Source organism: Penicillium atrosanguineum, assembly GCF_028827265.1.
Source record: "Penicillium atrosanguineum strain IBT 20685 chromosome Unknown utg000007l_segment0_segment0, whole genome shotgun sequence".
NCBI lineage: Eukaryota > Fungi > Ascomycota > Eurotiomycetes > Eurotiales > Aspergillaceae > Penicillium > Penicillium atrosanguineum.
Window position 1 is genome coordinate 1,453,145 of NW_026623139.1, and position 18,205 is coordinate 1,471,349.

At 49.8% G+C, this 18,205-nt stretch overlaps 8 protein-coding genes across 8 annotated transcripts; 3 read left to right on the forward strand and 5 right to left on the reverse strand.

Moving 5' to 3' along the window:
• Positions 1–1,197: 1,197 nt before the first annotated feature.
• Positions 1,198–4,671, forward strand: N7443_008744 (uncharacterized protein; the record flags this gene model as incomplete). The annotated part of the gene is made up of 7 exons (XM_056888800.1): positions 1,198–1,484; positions 1,538–1,781; positions 1,831–2,834; positions 2,887–3,607; positions 3,658–3,708; positions 3,764–4,574; positions 4,634–4,671. 7 exons carry the CDS (start codon positions 1,198–1,200, stop codon positions 4,669–4,671), a joined length of 3,156 nt encoding a protein of 1,051 aa, XP_056738102.1.
• A 565-nt stretch (positions 4,672–5,236) lies between these two features.
• Positions 5,237–5,555, reverse strand: N7443_008745 (mitochondrial 54S ribosomal protein bL33m; the record flags this gene model as incomplete). Its single annotated transcript, XM_056888801.1, has 2 exons — positions 5,237–5,406; positions 5,543–5,555. The coding sequence occupies 2 exons, from the start codon at positions 5,553–5,555 to the stop codon at positions 5,237–5,239; spliced, it is 183 nt and encodes a 60-aa protein (XP_056738103.1).
• A 1,106-nt stretch (positions 5,556–6,661) lies between these two features.
• N7443_008746 (3-oxo-5-alpha-steroid 4-dehydrogenase family protein) lies at positions 6,662–7,803 on the reverse strand (the record flags this gene model as incomplete). Its single annotated transcript, XM_056888802.1, has 2 exons — positions 6,662–7,633; positions 7,690–7,803. The coding sequence occupies 2 exons, from the start codon at positions 7,801–7,803 to the stop codon at positions 6,662–6,664; spliced, it is 1,086 nt and encodes a 361-aa protein (XP_056738104.1).
• A 201-nt stretch (positions 7,804–8,004) lies between these two features.
• N7443_008747 (ubiquitin-ubiquitin ligase UFD2) lies at positions 8,005–11,365 on the reverse strand (the record flags this gene model as incomplete). Its single annotated transcript, XM_056888803.1, has 3 exons — positions 8,005–8,294; positions 8,350–11,254; positions 11,336–11,365. 3 exons carry the CDS (start codon positions 11,363–11,365, stop codon positions 8,005–8,007), a joined length of 3,225 nt encoding a protein of 1,074 aa, XP_056738105.1.
• A 665-nt stretch (positions 11,366–12,030) lies between these two features.
• N7443_008748 (J domain-containing protein) lies at positions 12,031–13,199 on the reverse strand (the record flags this gene model as incomplete). Its single annotated transcript, XM_056888804.1, has 3 exons — positions 12,031–12,572; positions 12,627–12,869; positions 12,926–13,199. The coding sequence occupies 3 exons, from the start codon at positions 13,197–13,199 to the stop codon at positions 12,031–12,033; spliced, it is 1,059 nt and encodes a 352-aa protein (XP_056738106.1).
• Positions 13,200–13,615: 416 nt separating this feature from the next.
• On the forward strand, positions 13,616–14,119 carry N7443_008749 (uncharacterized protein; the record flags this gene model as incomplete). Its single annotated transcript, XM_056888805.1, has 2 exons — positions 13,616–13,679; positions 13,788–14,119. 2 exons carry the CDS (start codon positions 13,616–13,618, stop codon positions 14,117–14,119), a joined length of 396 nt encoding a protein of 131 aa, XP_056738107.1.
• Positions 14,120–14,338: 219 nt separating this feature from the next.
• Positions 14,339–15,214, reverse strand: N7443_008750 (nicotinate-nicotinamide nucleotide adenylyltransferase; the record flags this gene model as incomplete). Its single annotated transcript, XM_056888806.1, has 1 exon — positions 14,339–15,214. The coding sequence occupies one exon, from the start codon at positions 15,212–15,214 to the stop codon at positions 14,339–14,341; it is 876 nt and encodes a 291-aa protein (XP_056738108.1).
• A 1,091-nt stretch (positions 15,215–16,305) lies between these two features.
• Positions 16,306–17,937, forward strand: N7443_008751 (MFS transporter; the record flags this gene model as incomplete). Its single annotated transcript, XM_056888807.1, has 1 exon — positions 16,306–17,937. One exon carries the CDS (start codon positions 16,306–16,308, stop codon positions 17,935–17,937), a length of 1,632 nt encoding a protein of 543 aa, XP_056738109.1.
• Between the last annotated feature and the right edge of the window lie 268 nt (positions 17,938–18,205).

The following is an 18,205-nucleotide window of genomic DNA, read 5'->3' on the forward strand; positions in this document are numbered from 1 at the left end:
ACTGCGGCAGAACATTCGACACGTCTTTACGTGCTGACACGGTGTGATCAATCAACCAACAACCTCCCTGCTGATTTCCCACGACCTTGCGAAAAGGGGGTTGAGAACCCTGTAGACTTACCCATGACTCCGTAACTCGTGTCGAACCCACGTCTTAAAGGCTAGCGTCACAAGCTCGCAAGCTATAACAAAGAACGCACACTTGGCAAATGCTCGAAATCGCCCCCAATGCCCCTCATGGCCTTTAAAGTTACTGGGCTGGACCCGGGGCCCACTGGGCGTGAAGCAATCGGCATCCTTTGCTGTTTCATCCGACGAAGAAAAGATGGCCCCTGCTGAGACTTGCAGTTTCATAGTCGGACTTTTGCCTGGGAGACCGGACCACCCGAGTCAGGATCGGGCTAAGGCTGTAATTCTGAATTTCTGGAGAGCATGTATTTAATTCCTGTCGATCTTCGGCGCCAGCTTGTGACGCCGAAGCCGTAAAGCTAACGGAGTGGGCTCGCTTGCAGTAGCTCGCCACCGATCTACCGATATGTAGTCCATTACTCCATTTTAATGTGTGACCTTTGTCATTGGAGGATCGGTAGATGACTTCGCCTTCCTCACCCGCATTGACAGCAGTCTGTGCAACGCTACGAGCCATATCACCACTTACCTTATCTATGATCTGCATCTATACTAGTGAAGATGTGCCGAAATCAAAATCATCAATTCGCGCAAGGTTACTAAACGCAAAATACTGTACAGGCCCAAATTCCATGTCTGTTTTTTTTTTTTTTTGATTCGCCAGGAGAGAGCTCCACGAACCGGAATATGAAGACCAAAGCGCGGTGTAAATAGTCGTCTCCCCAAACCTCACAATGCCTCAAATGCACTAAATCCCCATACCAGACCCGAATCGTGCTAGACCACTGGAAAAACACTCTGCCGGATCTAGTGCTCACAAATTGGAACGAATTGTTGTAGGGACCATGAAAATGATCCAAATATGCTAGAATATGACACGAAGAAAATACGAATCAACAAGAGTACGGTGCCAGATGCTCACTATGTTCGAGCTGGCGGCATTGAAGTCACGGGAGGCGCACCTTCCTTCCTTGACTCCATTCTTCCTCCTCACCTCGTGACATCTCTCTTTCTTATATCCTGATCTCGATTCTTCAGATCAGATTGCAGGAAGACTCACGGAGCTCAATGGCCACCGGAAGTCTTTCACCATACTTCAAACCTCGGCTAGGCCCAGCGCCCCAAGGCCGACCCATCCAAAGACCACCCCTGCTAATGCAGCGCCCTCAGAGCTCGGGAATTGACACGGCAGGGTTCTCATTTGCCAAACCTCCTACCAATCAGAGGGGCTCTTCTTTGCGACCTCCTCCCAAGCAAGGTCTGATCAATCTCAATTCACCTTGGGCTGCAGCCACAGTCGAAGACCAAAATATAGACGACGGACAGGAGGCGCAGTTTTCTGTAGCGAAAAAGCTGTGTGTAATAGCTACTATGTCCCGTTGAAGCCTTGACTGACATTTGTGCGTAGTCCTGCGAGGCCAAATGTCGAGCATCAGCCCAAAGGTCTTTCACACTCTGGTGAAGACAGTTCACCACATGCGGCGCAGGATGATCCCCTATGGACCCCGGGTCCGAATCACGACAAGTCGTTGAAGGTAATTGCTGAAGCTGCCGCCTTCAAGAAGAATCAGTCATCGAAGCCAGCAACTGGATCCAAAGCAAGAACTGACACCGTTTTACCCACGGGCCCCGGCACTGATATAGATACTGAGGTATGTCCCTTTCATATCGCTTTAGAGTTCTTTTGCTCATCATCTGAAGGCCAACACATCTCGAGCAAGCTCAATTCGACCCACTCATGATCGACATGGAGGAACCACTTCAGGGAGTCCAATTTTCATTGCCTCCCAATCACTGATCCGCCCCAGCAATGACTATCGAGTGTCTAAGCGATGTCGACAATCCCAGAAGATTGACCAATCTGCTCGAAAGCATTCGTTTCCTGGAAAGCCAGACTTCAAGCCGCCGTCCGAAGAAAAACTTTTCGAACTACTCATCAGGAGAATCAGGCAGCGTGAAGAGCAAGAAGCTGCAACCGTCGAGCTTCAGTGTCAACTGGAAGAACAGAACCTTCAGTTGAAAGATGAGAATCAAAACTTGAAGCAGCAACTGGAAGCAGATCACGAGAAGCTACGGAAATCTGTTGTAGAGTTAAAAGAATGTCGGACCCAGATGGACCACTGGAAAGAAAAGCTTCGCAAATTCAAGAAAGTGGTCAACGAACTGGGCAAAGAGTACGACATTCTCCGGGACGATTTGAACAAATTCAAAGTCGCAGCTGAGTCGCTTGAGAAAGAAAAGTCCAGCCTTCTGCAGTCAATTGATGGCATTCGGGTTCAAATGGCGCGCGCAGAAGGTATTATCGATGAGCAGAAAGTTCAACTGTCAGAAGTTGAGTCTCGTGCTGCTGTTCTTCGACGAAGCCTGGAAGCTGCAAGGGAAGTTAGGGACCTGGGCAAATCGGAGTTGATCAACGAAAAGAAACGATCTGCAGTCCTGGAATCCTATATCCAGAACTGTGCTCGAAATCAGACCCGGCAGTTACTTCTGATTAGAGAAGACCAGCGCAAGTTGGTTGAGAGCTTCGACTCGGGCATCCAGTCTCTTTCCGAGGAAACAGGTAGTTCTAAGGAAGCACTTCTATCGGAAGTCAGAACATGTGCCGATCAACTTTGCACGTCAGTTGAGATCTTGAGCGACAAATGTACCGCTGAGAGGATGGAGGTCCAAGATTTCACAGATACCGTTCATGACGCAGTTTCTCGGTGATTTCTATCTTCCAGCAATCAAAAGCCACACACTAATCTAATGGACCAGCTTAGACACCATGTCAACTCAATTTACCTGCAGTATCGAGGCGGGCACCATATACAACGCAAACGTGTCTGGAAAGGTCCAAGAGAGCCTGCAATTAATTGAAAGACATCTTGGAGCCGAATCAACGCTACTTCAACAGCTTGGTAATTGCGAGAGCTCTTATGAAAGTCTGAAGAGAATACTTGCGGCCATGGAGCCTACGCTAAGCACTCTCGATATTTCTGTCCAGTCTTTAACGACTACTGAAAGCAGTTTACTCCGGAGGCTCAGCGAGCTTTGCGAGAAGCTAGCCGAGGCGCAGATTCAACCATCTAACCCGGCTTTGGAATTGGAGTTGTCGAACAAGTACGCCGAGAATACCCAGCTTCAGCTTCAACTTCAAGAGATTTCACTCAAGTCCGAAAATCTCCGCCAGCGACTCGATGAACGCGAAGCACAAACACTTGCAGTACAACGGTCGTTAACAGAAGTGACTGCAGAATGCCAGAAAGCCGAGATCCTCAACCAGAGAATCGTAACCGAAAAGCTGGCTATGCAAGGCGAAGCCGCGTTGGCCGAACAGAAGATTCGACATGAGCTCATCACGGAAAACACCACAATAACTGATCGCATTAGAATCGAATACGAGCAAAAGCTGCAGACACTTCAAAGGGAGAAGGACGATCTTGAGGATAGATCAGAAGAAGTCCTTGTTCAGCTTGGGGGTGTTCGTGATTCCTTAGTGAGCGCAATAATTGACTGCTTGCTGACAATTACGCTAACAACATCCAGGTGGAAGCTAAAAGTATTGTTGATGCGCAGCGCAAAGATCGTGAGGCTTTGGTACATGGCCCGCCTCAATTCTTCCACCCTCTGCTAACTCTGTTAATCAATACAGGCTGAGGAGACTGGGCAGCATATTCAAGAGCTCACCGCATGCTACTCCGAGGCTATGGCTAAACTGGATTCTCAGGCAATGCTCATCGAGCAGTATCAGGAAGTGGAAACGGTATCGATCATCGAGAAAAGCGATATTCGGGAACAACTCAAACAGGCCCAAGAAAAGATTCAAGAATTTGAGCGCGCATTGGTATTAAAGGACGGGACAACAAACCAACCGGAACGTCCTACCAATATTGTACCTTTTGCGGCCTTTGAGAACAGGATGTCTCCAGATGTAGACCTGTCGCCGTATGATGACCCGGCTGACTTTGCAATGCTCTTCATCACAGACGAGTCAGCCCCGCCGTCGCCTGCTGCGAAACCCATCAAGCCGCTCCCAGTCAACATTGAAAGTGCCCCAGCAACAAATGATTTGCCACGGTCAGTGAAAGACGACAAGCGCGTCTTCAACATTCTAGAAAATTCAGACCAAACTCAAGTCCACAGGAAGCGAAAGGCCATCAATTTCGACGCAGTGCCCTCTGTAAAGGACTCTAAAGCGGCTATAAGGACAAATTCTGGCTCAATGCAGGCCCAAGAAGGCCTCGAAGATCACCATAATAAATCAGCAAAGCACGTTCACAAGTTCACATACAGTCGTGTTCACACAACATCTACCAAGATTCAACAGGAGCAATCCACTGGTCCCGCGCGGCCTTCCGTCACCGAGCGACCGACTAGCCCAAAGGGCCTTGTTTCTGCAAGCAGTGGAAATCATCTCGCTGACAAGCCAAACACCCGCAGCCGTGGCAGACGCCGTTCACGAGGTATGTGAGCTCATCCGCTTTTTCCCCCTGCTGACTTGGATACTGATGAGCATCAACAGGTGAACGCTATGATGCTCGATTCAGCCAAGAGGGCTGATACTCCAGGTCAACGATGCGAAAGCAACAACCGACTCAAGCATATCGCTATCTCTTCAGCAACCACCCTGATGCTTCTGATAGTGACAACAAGCGGCATATCATGTTATAGTATGCATGAGTTATATCTTGCTCTTTTCAAGTCTCATTCTCAGAAGGCCGTTTAGTCTTACCGCAGTCCCCCATATTAACCCTCCTTGATATTCAAGAAGATGCAGTGATGCTGTTATAATTGAATTTTATTTTCAGTTGAGAACCCAAAGCACTTATGCTCTAAAACGCCAGACACAATGCTCCATCAAAGAGAAGTCCACTGCAGAGCAGTCAAGTACAGGAACGTAGTCCTTACTCTTCCCAGGATATAATGTACACAAAAATTGATACACGCTCCACACATGCCTGTGCAACGATTGCCGTTTCCAAAGCTCGAGTCCGGGGTCGTGATCGGGGTAAAAGTCAAGACCTCTGAAATCGCGATTCATTGTCGAGGCCGCGGGTTTCGAGTCCGAATCGGTTATATTTTCAGACGATTATCGTCGACACCAAGCGAGAGAATGCAACGTCGATTATTTCGCCTTTCCACCCTTGGTCGCCTCGAGGAACAGCACCTTCTTCTTGACGACGGGGTCGTACTTGAGCATGCTGAGGGGTCGATGCACACGCGGGCGCATCATTGTGCGGTAGTAGCCCGTCATGGCCATTGAGATCAGCCGGACGGCGATGGTGCGTGACTTCGCTGTTAGAGGAAGGGTGTTAGCAGTTTGGTCCGGCGGACGGGTGTTGCCGCGTCAGAGCGCGAGCGCGAGTACGAATTGGTATGGTGAGGTATTGGGAAAGGGTGATCTCAGGGGGCATGGTGCAGAAGGACTTACCTTTCTTCGCCATTTTGCTCGACGTCCCGGGGTATTTGTCTGGATATTCGATGGGTTGGAAATTCGAGGGCGGATACGGGCAAAACCGTGAAGGTCACGTGGTGGGATGGGCTGATTCACCGCCCGCGTTTTCTTGGAAGATATCGGCTCTTAATATGCAAAAACCGGTAGGCTTTGATGGACAGGTTTCTGCAAAATAAGACGCATCAGTTTGTCAGTTTGGCCGAGTGGTTAAGGCGATTGACTCGAATTTCCGATATCAATTCCGTTCGCGGGCGCATGTTCGAATCATGCAGCTGACGATTTCTTTTTGCTTTTCTCTTTTTACTTACTAGACAGGCCGTGGTCTAAAGGTAAAGACGAAGAACAGATCAATTGAAGAGGATGTCTTATGGTCGACAAAAGCCCCATAATAACAATATGAACCTTATAAACCTTGGAAGGGAAAAAAGAAGATCAATCTTATTTTTGTAAGGCATAATAGAATAATTCTTGAATTGTCAAGTGAAATATTTGCGGTAATGGCCGACAGATTTATCGAATCAAGATTAGATTAACAACAATAACGAAAGGTGATTCAACTTCATGTATTTGTTTGGAAGCAAGGGTACTAAAGCTTGGGACTAAGAAAAAGTGGTGAAGACGCGTACTGCCTTTCAAGTAATGATTACTTATATTACTTTATTGACTGCCAAGACGAACTACAAAATTGGTTGTGCAAGAAGGCCATTTTGTGTTTTGAGAGAGAAGCTGCGGGGCGATGAACCACTTCCCCTGTCTCATGATCCGTGGCATTGCAACTATCCCAATTCCCATGATAATAAAGCTGGGAGGAAACGCCGACATAGGTGCAGCAGCATTTATAAAATATCTATCATTTCAGGTTGTCCCTCAGAAGGTGGAGCAGAAGACAAGAGTACCTACTATTTCGAGGAAGGAGATCGCTATACAGACATCACACGTGGAAGCTAAGTTGTAATGAAAGAGACTCGATTAGCGGAGTGGGGTCTGGGGACTTGGAACAGTAAATTCTATCCGGAGAAGTAACTTCTAGATCTCAGACTTATTATTACACCTAAGATACGGCATATCCAAGAGAGAAGACATCATCGTTCAAGCTCACATCCACGAGCAGCACGGCACGACAGCACCGCGCCCGGCAACACCCTTCTCCCCAAACTTCTCAACATACCACTTACGTCCCCAGCGAGCATGAGGCAGCATATTCGCAACCGCATTGATAACAAACAACACAGCAGGCAGCGGTAGCGGCAATCCATACTTGTCAGCAGCCCACACAGCAGGAATGACCCACGGCGCAGGATACATTTGAGGCGCAACGCCGATGTCAGCACCAACACTAGCAACATTCGTCTTCGCAAAGGCAGCTAGAGGAAACACGGCTGTACCAGCCAGAGCAAACCCAGTCCACTCGATCCACTCAAAGACATAATGTGGGTACAAGATAGATCGGAACACGCCCTGGACAGGTGGGATCACGTAAACCTTGTGGTACTTGCCATCGCCGGCGGGAGTCCGGGAGTCCGATTTCTTAGCGGCTCGTTTCTCCGCTTCTTCTCTTCTGAAGCGGAAGAGAGCCTTTTCGGAGTAGATGTTTCCCGCCATACCGATGACGAAGAGTGCGACGCCAATGAGGGGGAGAGTCTCAAGTAAGGGGGAAGGGGAAGATAGGGAGGTAGCCAATGCGCCAGTGCCATCTGTCTTGAAGTCGGGGACCGGGATGGCATATCCGCGGACCCAGCCTGCAATGCAGGAAGAATTGAGCCAGTTGAATGCTATGGCGCTAGTCATGACGAATGCATGGATGGGCGACATGCTAGGTGCTGAAAAGAAAGGGGAGATGATGCCGCGGTTGAAGTAGTGGATGCAGTAGAGAGCTGCGACGAGCTGATTTGATGCTGGAAGCTCGGAGAATGATGGCGAGCCAAAGGAGAGATTGTATATTAGGTTGATAGGGCCGACAATCTCCATTGCGAACCATGCAATTCGGCCTGGAATGTTCAAAAATGAGCTTTGCAGGCTGGTTTTGCCGGCCGGGTGCCAGGAGAGGAGCCATTGAAAAACTGTACACTATTCTGTTGTTAGAGTATTATTCTTCGTAAGGGGTTTGGACTTGTGTTACTTACAACAGGGAAGTATTGGAAGGTCGTGAGTAGGGTTGTGTAGGCTGCTGGGCTTGGTGGGAAGAACTCAGTCGGCGGGGGCAGTGAGGCCCAGATGATGGAAAGGGAAGCTCCCATGACGATCTGAGAATGAAACAGATTTATGGAAGAGAGATACGAAGAAAGGGACATTTAAAGTGAAGCTAGGACTGCCTGGGTAAAAGGGCAAAGCATGAACAAGGCGGTGATGTGATTTGCCCAAAGAGGAAAGCGGTCATGCCGGGCTGCATCTATCGGTCTGCATTGGATCTGAGAACTATATACTTCCAACAAATACCCTTAGCCAGCCGAGGTGTCCATCTGCTCCGGTGCCTTCTTGCCAGTCTTTTCCCTGACAAATGCGTCGATCCTAGCCTTGAGCGCCGTGTCTGGTAAAGTTAGCAATGCATCGGGGGGCGAATCTGCAACTAGGGTCTTACCGGGTATGACGTCCTCCATTTTCAAGGGGACACGGTTGAAGGGATCGTGGGGATCACTGAGCAAGTGCGTGCGGATGGTATCCCGATCAATTGACATCCGGGAGTTGGGCAGGATAACGGGATCTTCCATGAGTGTGTACATGAGGGGATCTAGTTAGAAAGTTAGCATCGCCTTCAGGTATAGAGGCATTAGGAGTAAACGTACCGAGGAAATCATCAGGAATTTCGCCGAGATCCTCCTCGGCCTGATCATCAATTGCTTTGGCCTCGAAGACCTTCTTCTGAAGCTGACTCCAGCGGCGCATTTCTTCCGGTGACTTCAACGACCACTTGCGCAAGATCTCAGCAGCCTTCTCAAAGTTCGCGGGCTTGTAGGAACGTCCGTCACGGGCAACTGCTGTGATAAAGTTTGGCTTGCCCATCAAGTTCAGATACACGTCGGTGATTTCGCTGAGAAGAGCTCGGGGGTTGAACCCGTATTCTTGCAAATTATCCACGCGGAGGGTGGAGCTCTTCGGGCCAACCATGGCATCAAGGTTGTAATCCAGCATGTCAGCTAGACGCTGGACGATCTCTGGCATGGTAAATGAGTCGGCCAGTGCCTCTGTGAAAAGCTTGAGCATGGCAACTGTCTCATTGGTAAGCTGCATGTATGACTTGGCACTTCGCTGCGCAGATGACAGGTGCTCTTCGCGCTCCTGCCGGGTGGTCTGATCCATCGAGCTGCCTTCCCGCGCAAGCTCAATCTGAGTGGTATTGATGGTCTTGAATGCACCAAAAGACTCGTCAAGCACATAAGTCACGTCGTTGAGGAGCAGGTTGACAAATCGGACGAAAAAGTCCAGGTTCTGACTCGCCTGGATGGACAACTTTTCGCGGTACAGCGTGTTGGGCCAAATACACTTAATGATCTGGAAAATCTCGTAACGAATGTTGAACTTGTCAAAGAACTGAGTGTGGGTGCCAGTGTGTTCTGCTTCAATGTAAAATTTCATGACAGCATGTAAGAGATATTCGTTGGCGAACGGCATCGAGTTTAGCAAGTCTACAAGGACACCAGTTGCACCACCAGGGCGAGGCCAGGTTCCGCGGAACAGAATCGAAACCAGACCAGCCTTCAAGTATGGGTTTTTGATGTATGCTGAGCTCTCAAGGAAAACAATGCAGAGCATCACGAGCTCATCACCTTGCGTGGCAGTGATAATTTGGGGCATGCACCACATAATGAACTTGAAGTTGCTGACAATGTCCTCCAGGAAATACTCAGGCAGGCATTTGAAGACCTCTGGCTGCTCTTCGGGAAGAGGCAAAGAAATCTGCTGCTTGGGGAAATTCACGCCCGAAACGAGTCTTAAGAGCCATACGGTGACGTACCTCATGAACATCATTGAGCGACCCTGCCACTGGTCGTCAAAGAGCACACCCTGCAGGCTGTACTTCAGCGCAAGGCCCAAATCAAGTTTGTCTTTGTACTTTTTGAGGGCCTGTTCATATACGCGAAGTTGCATGGGGTTGCTCATCCACCTATGCCGTTCGAGCTCAAACTTGGTTATGGTAGATTCCATGTGTCGTAGATCCTTCTCGAGTTGATCCAACTTGGAAGTCAAGGATTCGCTGCCATAGTGGTGGGCGGCAACCGTCAAGAAGAAGATCTCTGTGATAAAGTTCGAGGTTCCTTCGGCCTTTTTGGAATAAAATGCATCTGAAGCATGTTGATCTGCGTTGATCTTGGTCTCATCGCGCATATCCACGCGGGAGTTCCGGTGAAGGTACTCTGCATCGATTCTATCGATTTTGCTGAAACTTGCGTCCATGAACGGCTCGCAGAGCTGGTCCAGACATGTGGTAATATTAAACATGAACCCGTCAGATGAGACTTGCGTGGGGTCGACCTGCATAGCCCGTCGCTTATGGTTGATATTCAAAGCAGTAGCGAACCAATCCAGGACTTGATCCCGGGCCTCTTTCGAAGCACGGATCATATGATTGATGACATCAAGAAGATCTGAGCTGATTATTTGTTGTGTCATGCGAAGAGATCGCTGGGCATTCATAATGTATGCCTGGTCTCTAGTTTTTGGGCTGGAGAAGAATGACATCGTCACGGTGGATTGAAGGGGCGACAGGCGGAACCACGGCCCCAGAAGAGTTTCCTTCTCGAACTGAGCTGGGTCTTTCGAAGCATTGAAAACGGAGGACTCTGTAATGGCGGCAGCAATAGCCGAATGACGGACAAGATTGCGCAGTGCCGTGCAGTAGGATTTGTAGTCGTCATTGGCATTCTTAGAGGATAGCTCGGCGCTTAGCTCCTCCACTGCCGCAATGAAAGCAGGCTTAACGCTCTCGTCCTCGTCAAATCTTTTCACAGCCTCGCTGATAAAGTCGAAATCAATGCCCTTGTCATCTTCAGGATCCAATAGTAGATACTGCGCTAATGGAGAGCGTTCGGGGGAGTCCAACCCGAACATCTCGGGCATCGTAATGGCGAAAATGCAATAGCTCATGCAGAGACGTCGCGCCTCGCACAGCACCTGGAACTTCGGTTCATCATCCCGTACCTTCCGGAATCCTTTATAAAGTTTTGTGATGCGCTTCCAGCATGGAAGCAAGTAATCAAGCGGACGCTGCTGCTCCAGGTTCGACGCAGCCTCCAGTAATGCCTGATCCAGGATAGACGTTTGGATCACGAGATCCTTACCCTCACCCTGCAGCTCACTCTGTAATCCAGGGAGGAATATCCGCTGCCCATTCATATCACGCTGTGCGTTTTGTTTTAGGGTCAGCCTGAAAACTGCGCCCAATGTGCGGTCCTCAAAAGACTCGATGCTCTCCTGCTTTGTTAGAGGAGGGGTTGCGGGCGAGGAGGGCGCAGGAGAATGAGGTGTCTCGGAAGCAGAAGTCAAAGGGGTGATCTTGATCCGCTTGCCTTCCGAGAGTCGTGGTGACTGTGTCGTGGAGGCTGGCCCACTTTGTGGCTCGGATGACTTGTGTGCGGACAAAGGCGATCGGGTAGGGGAGGGGCTCGAGGCATTCGCAGACGGCTCGGCAGGGCCATCAGTTGGTGAAGGTGGCGTTGGGTTGGAGAGCTTCGCCAGGCGCTTGTTGCGGATCTGAAGCACACGAAAGATATCTCATCAGCAGCTGCGGAGTAAAACGCTTTGACTCTGTGATAGAGGTGGCGGTTTACTGACCTTCTCCGCATCAGAGAGGGTATCCGACATATTGAGGGGAGGGGAGTCTCCGGTGTTTACAACGCGAAGCGTAGATATGTGCCTTTGTCGAGCGCGAGTTAAGTACAGAGAAGCGCGGGCGTCTAGGTGAAAGTTGGGGAGTGCGGGAGCCGCCAGGGCGATATGATCTGACACCGATTCAAGGCGAGATTCGCCGTGGGAAAGACTCCGTGAGTAATACTTTCCAGCTCCGGTCAAACGACGTTGCAAAAAGAGGGGGAAATGAGGGAAGCCGCTCGAGGTTCGGTCGTGGTCCCCGAGATTCCCTCGCATGTTCGGTATGATACGCCTTGACTAAGCAGATTTGCGAAGCCTCAGAATCAAACACTCCTATGCTGCTTAGAACTTTAGTTTACCTTCTGTCGAATGAAATATCTGACGATCTGCATTTTTCATAAATTAATTTATGGCTGAGAATCTAAAGATCGATATAGAATACACTCTAAGCAAAAGGAGTGGCCTCAATATCAAAGTATTCGATCGAGTCACGGAGACCAAATGCATTGAGAGTAAATGTACATCAGAAAAGTCCATGAAACCCAAAGACGCCGCCCATCGCACATGTGATATCGACACCCTGGAAAGAATAGAGCAGAGCAGAATGAGAATGGGAATGGGAATGAGAATGAGCTAGGCCGTGAAGCCCGAATTAGTCCTCAGTACTTCCCCCTGAGCGAGTCTAACATCCGGCAGTGCGTCAATTCCATAGCCCGCGCTTCCTTCATCTTCTCGATATCCGGGAAAAACCACCCCTGGGCTTCCTGGATCATCCGCTCGCGGGCGTTGACCTCGCGGTCACAGTCATACTTGAGTGATGACACATAGTCCAGTTCCACGCGCTGATCGAGCTGACGGAATTTCCGTTGACTAAAGTCCTCCACATCGACCGGATTGACATAGTACCTGAGGTCAAGCTTGGGCGTTGTGCGGCCCATGGTGTGCGGGGTCAAAGGATTGCCGAATCGGTATGTCGGACCGGCCGAGGTTGAAGGACCAGAGAAGAGAGAGGAAAGAAGAGGAAGAACGAAAAGGAGGAGGAGAGGTAGTAGTTGGCGAACAAGACCCCAGCCATCAACTGGAGGCTCGGACTGTCCGCTAGCGGTTGGGCGAGGTCTGCGGCGGGGGACGCCTCCTCCAAATTGATGCATACGAATGCCCGGACCGCCTCCTCCCATATTGAACACAAACTGGGGACCACCTGGACCATCGGGTTAGTTACGAAAGATGCCGGATCATGTGGGCTAAGTCATACCAAATCCCCCATCGAACGGGCTACCACCACCCATTCCTCCAAAGCCTCCGTTGAAAAAGCGAGCGAACAATTCTTCTGGGGAGATTTCTGTGGCATACTGAGCACCTCCTCCCCGTCCCCCACCGCCGAATCCAGAACCCGCCGATGGACCAGGGGCGTGTTTGGCGTTGGGGTCGACTCCGGTCTGATCGTATATGTTCCTCTTACTGTCATCATTGAGGATCTCGAATGCGTATGCAACCTCTGCCGCGAGATATTAGAAGTCGATCCAAGGATATACAAGTCTGATGATCACTCACTCTTAAATGCTTCCGCCGCGTCTGGGTGTTTGTTCTTGTCCGGATGTGATAACAGACTTTGTTTATAATACGCCTTCTTGATCTGTGCCGCCTTTGCAGTTTTCTCGATAGCTAGAATCTCGTAAAAGGCGCTTGCCGAGCATTTTTTGATTCGCAGGGCAGCGGCCTCCTGTTCGGGTGTCCAGGTGGCGTTCTGGTTGCCCTGCTTGTGGTCGCGCGATCTCGCGGAGCCCGCACCATTGGCGTCAGATCCTGAAGCCTTCGCAGATGGCATGATGGTCGACGGTGCAGAAAACGTATCGCAGACGGCTCTGAGGGGTCACGGAGGGAGGGAGGATGAGATTGGTAAGGGTGGCGTAGGGCGGCGCAAAAAGGGAGCCCGATCCCCCAGGACAGACAGGTAGTCTGCACAAAGATCAAGCAAGTAATCGCTGGCGTGGGGAATAAAATGCGAACAAAGAGCGTGGTTGACTCGGGGGAGGCGCAAAGAGAAAGATTAGGTGTCTTCGCCAAGCGGGTAAACGCCAGTTGCGCTTATCCGTGGTATACGGCCTTCAACTTCACCCGCCACCCTCCCAAATCGACTTGACACCCACACGGACCTGCTTTAGCGAGAGGCTATCAATCAACCCACCCTTTCTCCATAGATTCACTCATACCTTTCAATTCTTGAACGACACCCGATCCAACATGGCGGATTCCACTATCGAAGGAGCAAAGAAGACGCTCGTGCAGCGTTTTAAAGCCTGGGGCGGTACGTCCTCGGCAATTTCAGCCCTTCCAGACCTTTACATCTAGCAATGCGCATCGAAGACCCCTAGCGGATTGCAAGGCGCCGGACAAGGCTAACATCTCCGATCAGAAAACTCATTCCCGCCAACGGTGCTCGCCTCGCTAATCTTCGCGCAACATGCCCGTCCCTTTCAGTTCTTCCCAATGCTCTTCCCTCCAGCCCTGCTTTTCACCAGTTATGCGAATATTCAAGGATTCAAGACAGACAGTGCCGGTATTCAAGCCGCCTGGTCCGGATTGTACCTGCTCCTAGCCGGCCGGCGGCGACAGGCTTTCGCGAATAAGCTCGGACCTCGCGGGATCGTTCGCGGCTTGACTATGGGTCTTTGCTTGGTGAACATGGTCGGAGGTGGTCTGGCTTATACCCTTGGCAAGCGTGAGGAGGAGGAAGTCCAGAAATAAGCTAGTGCATAGTGGTCACGCGATGCACTTCTTCCGTCTCAGTGTATGATATATTAAAAACGGTAGGGTCACATGCGCGGGGGGTGGATGAAACGGATTTGGCGTCGATGTACGAGGCGTTCATGCTATCTTAATGTAACATATTGTCCAGCCCGGGAAAAACTTCACAGTTTTATATGTGGAGTATTCTATTCAATTGACTATGTACAACAACAGTCTTCAGATCTTAGCGTCTTCAGAGTACGGCTTTTCGCACAGAACGAACTGCCTTACGTTCTCCGGAACAAGCCAATCCAGATCCTCTATAGCAGACTGTGTTGCCTGCCGTGCTTTTGTAGAGCTCACAGAAGGTGCACCAGGAGCCCTTCCCTCGACAAGTGTGATCCGCTGTGCCCATTCCCTGCGGACGCCGTTCTTCTCCATGTCACCACGAGCAATGCTGTCGACGAACTCTCGCTGTTCTTCTTTGCTCCCCCATTCGTCACTCGGTCGCAACGTCACACGCAATCGATGTTGCGAGAAGAGAGGAATAAGAGGCTTCAAGTTATGCTCCGGAGGATAATATTTGGGGTTGAGGATACGGATCAACGTATCGTATCCTGTAAGATGGACCTGTTCAAGCGGAGTAGGGTAGAAATCGCATGCCTCAATTTCTGCAGCCTTGTCAACAAAGTAAGGCTTTTTCGTCACGCCGATGTCAATTGAGGGAATGTTCTTCATTTCCTCGGTGGGCTCAGAAGAGGCCATGTTTGCCTTTGTGTTTGCCAGGTGTGTGCGCAAGTCGTGCGCGAATAGCTCCATCATGGCAAGCCGGTCCTCGAAAGGTGCGGGTTTGGTCGCCTTGTCAGCATTCTGCGTTGCTAAAAGAAGGAGTAGTCGGGAGCTTGGGTCGAGTCGTTCCAAAAGGGCTGTGCTGGCAATGCGGAGATGGGCGCATGTTGGGGGATTGAATGACGAGTCCAGCACGTAAAGGGTCTTTGCGGGAGAATTTCGCTCGGTAGAGACGCTGGTCAGGACTTCTAAATCTTTTGCAGAAGCTGCAAATTGTTGCAAGAGGGAGGCGTACTTAGTACGAAGCACCCGAAAGGATGCCATTGTTGGTGAGTTTGAAGATGTTGTCATGACGCGATAGTCGACTGGAGCGGCGATAATCCCCGATAAGCTATCTTATCGTCTTTATCGCGGTGGGCCAACATTATACGCTGAGTTTTGTAGATCCTGATCTAGATCAAATAGCTTAGGAAATTCAGAAGCAGTATGGCGATCCTGCGCTTCTTTGAGCGAAAATATACATGTCAGCAGTAAAATCCATCTCCGTTGATGGCCTTCTGTGTATATTGAACTGCCTAGGTGGTTGACCTTGCACCCCCCACCGCGATCCTTGATTTGTAACTAGTACTCAGGTGCATGAGAATGTTCAGCCCTGACGATCTCCAATATATAGATCCACTGCCCTGATTCGTCTGCCTATCAGGGTCTAGTCGACCGGCCCGATTCCCAGAGTTGTAACTCCACCCAGGCCGAGCCCTGGAACGCCCAGGTCCATGCGGTCATCTTCCTTCCGCTCGTGAACAATAAAGAGTGGATTTTCATTGAATGCTGCATGTTTCTTTTTGAAGCTGACCGGCGAACGTTGAATGGCTATCTCGTTAATCGTTAGGTTGTCTCGATGAAAGAACTCGACAATAACCCGAAATAGGATAACTACTGCAGGTTCTCTCTTACTTTATTAGAATCGCACAGGGAATCGCGCGTAATACAAATTGCTTGAAGGATCTAATAATATGACGCAATGGCGAGGAACGGTTCAATTAAACTGATAGCATGGTTGAAGAATACACTTCGGCATTTAGTCGGTACCGAACCATCTCCGAGTTTCCCGCCGAGTTTCGTCCCCGAAAGCAGCAGAGCATTCGCCGAACTATGCGCAAAAAATGACTCAAAGTTGATTGCGGCATTCTATGGGAATAATAAAGGCCTTTCAGCCTATCATGCTTGGAGACTAGCGATCTGGGAATCTGATACATTACGGTCTATCTCGGAGATTGGTCGGCGCAAGGATTACGTATATACTACTTCATGATATGTTCTACCTATAAATACCATGGGATCCCTTCGGGATTTGGTGCCCTGTGACTTAAAAGTAATCTACTGTACTAAATTTGTACAACATCGTTCACCTCAAGATGGCCGAACCCACGCCATCCGGATCTCAACCGCGAGATAATCTTCCCGAGACCGAAATTCCAGAACAACCTCTACCACTTGACTACAACTACCCCGATGTTGGACGCAAAGAAGACCCCGAATTCCCTGACGAGTACGTCCTCGAAACTAGCACTGGTATTGTTCCCCAAACGACACTGGAGCGCCGACGCTCTCGAGCATCTACCTTTACTGCTCACAAACCTCCTACCGACATTGAAAAGGCCAAAGAATCCATTGAATTTGTGACTTTCACCATTGGAGACCCTGAACACCCACATAATTGGTCGGTCTTCTATCGTTGGTACGTTACCCTCGTCGCGTCAGGGTTAGTAGTATGCATCGCGTACGGCTCTTCTATCGTCACTGGTGGCTTGGGCCTGATTCAAAAGCAATACAACGTCTCATTAGAGGTCGCTATCTTGACCTGCTCAATCATGGTGTGTGGATTCGCCGTTGGGCCTCTAATTTGGTCGCCTCTCTCCGAAATCATTGGTCGAAGACCCGTCTACATCATCTCTCTGTCCCTCTATGTCATCTTCAACATCCCATGCGCCCTGGCACCCAACATCGGATGCCTATTGGCCTGTCGTTTCCTCTGCGGTGTCTTCTCAAGCTCCGGTCTTTCGCTAGCTGGTGGAACCATTGCCGATATCTGGAGGATGGAAGAGCGAGGAGAAGCCATCGCTTACTTCGCCGCCGCTCCATACTGCGGCCCTGTCATCGGCCCCATCGTCACCGGTTGGATCAACGTCGGCAGCGGTCGCCTGGATCTCTTCTTTTGGACAAACATGGCATTCGCGGGCGTCGTCATGATTATAATTGGTCTTGTCCCTGAGACCTATGCGCCTGTGATCCTTAAACGCCGCGCTGCCAAGCTACGAAAAGAAACCGGCAACACCAACATCATCACAGAGCAGGAGCAGCACAAACTCACCCTACGTGATATTGCTCGCACCAGCTTGATTCGCCCCATCACTATGATCATGACAGAGCCTGTCCTCGATCTAATGTGCATGTACATTGTACTGATATACTCCATGCTCTACGCCTTCTTCTTCGCCTACCCAGTTATCTTCGGCAAACTCTACAATTACAACGACGGCCAGATCGGCTTGATGTTCATTCCAATTTTGATCGGCGCCAGTTTCTCTCTTATGGTTACCCCAGCGATTGAGAAGAATTTCCGATCAATCTGCCGCAAACGAGCTTCTACTCCTGAAGACCGACTCATCGCCGCACTCATTGGTGCACCATTCATCCCGATCGCATTCTTCTTGCTCGGCGCTACCTCCTTCAAGCACATTATTTGGGTGGGACCTGCTTCGTCAGGCATTGCGTTCGGATTCGGCATGGTTTTGTGCTACTATTCCGTGAACAACTATATCATCGATTCTTATCAGAAATATGCGGCTTCTGCGCTGGCTGCCAAGGTCTTCCTACGCTCTGGTGGCGGTGCTGCGTTCCCGTTGTTTACTACCCAAATGTATGATCGTCTTGGCTTACAGTGGGCTTCGTGGCTTCTTGCTTTCATTGGTGTTGGAATGGTTTTTATCCCCTACGTCTTTTATATCTATGGAGCGAAACTTCGGGCCAAGTTGAACCGGGATTGAAATGGTTAGGTCTCGGCTATTCTTGAGCAGGATGGTGGAGAAATTCCGAAGGAAAAGTGTCAGGGGACTTTTCTTATTGCTTTGTACTTTTTTTGCTTTCCCGTCGCATTTTGGAGGTTTGGAGCATTGATTGGCGGTCCTCATTCAATGGAGTATAGATCTAATGTTCAAAGTCTATGGAAATAATTACTATTGCGACACATAATTGACCATCATTCTTTTTCAATTTCTAAAATCTCCATTATAGACCAAAGATAGTATCAAAGCC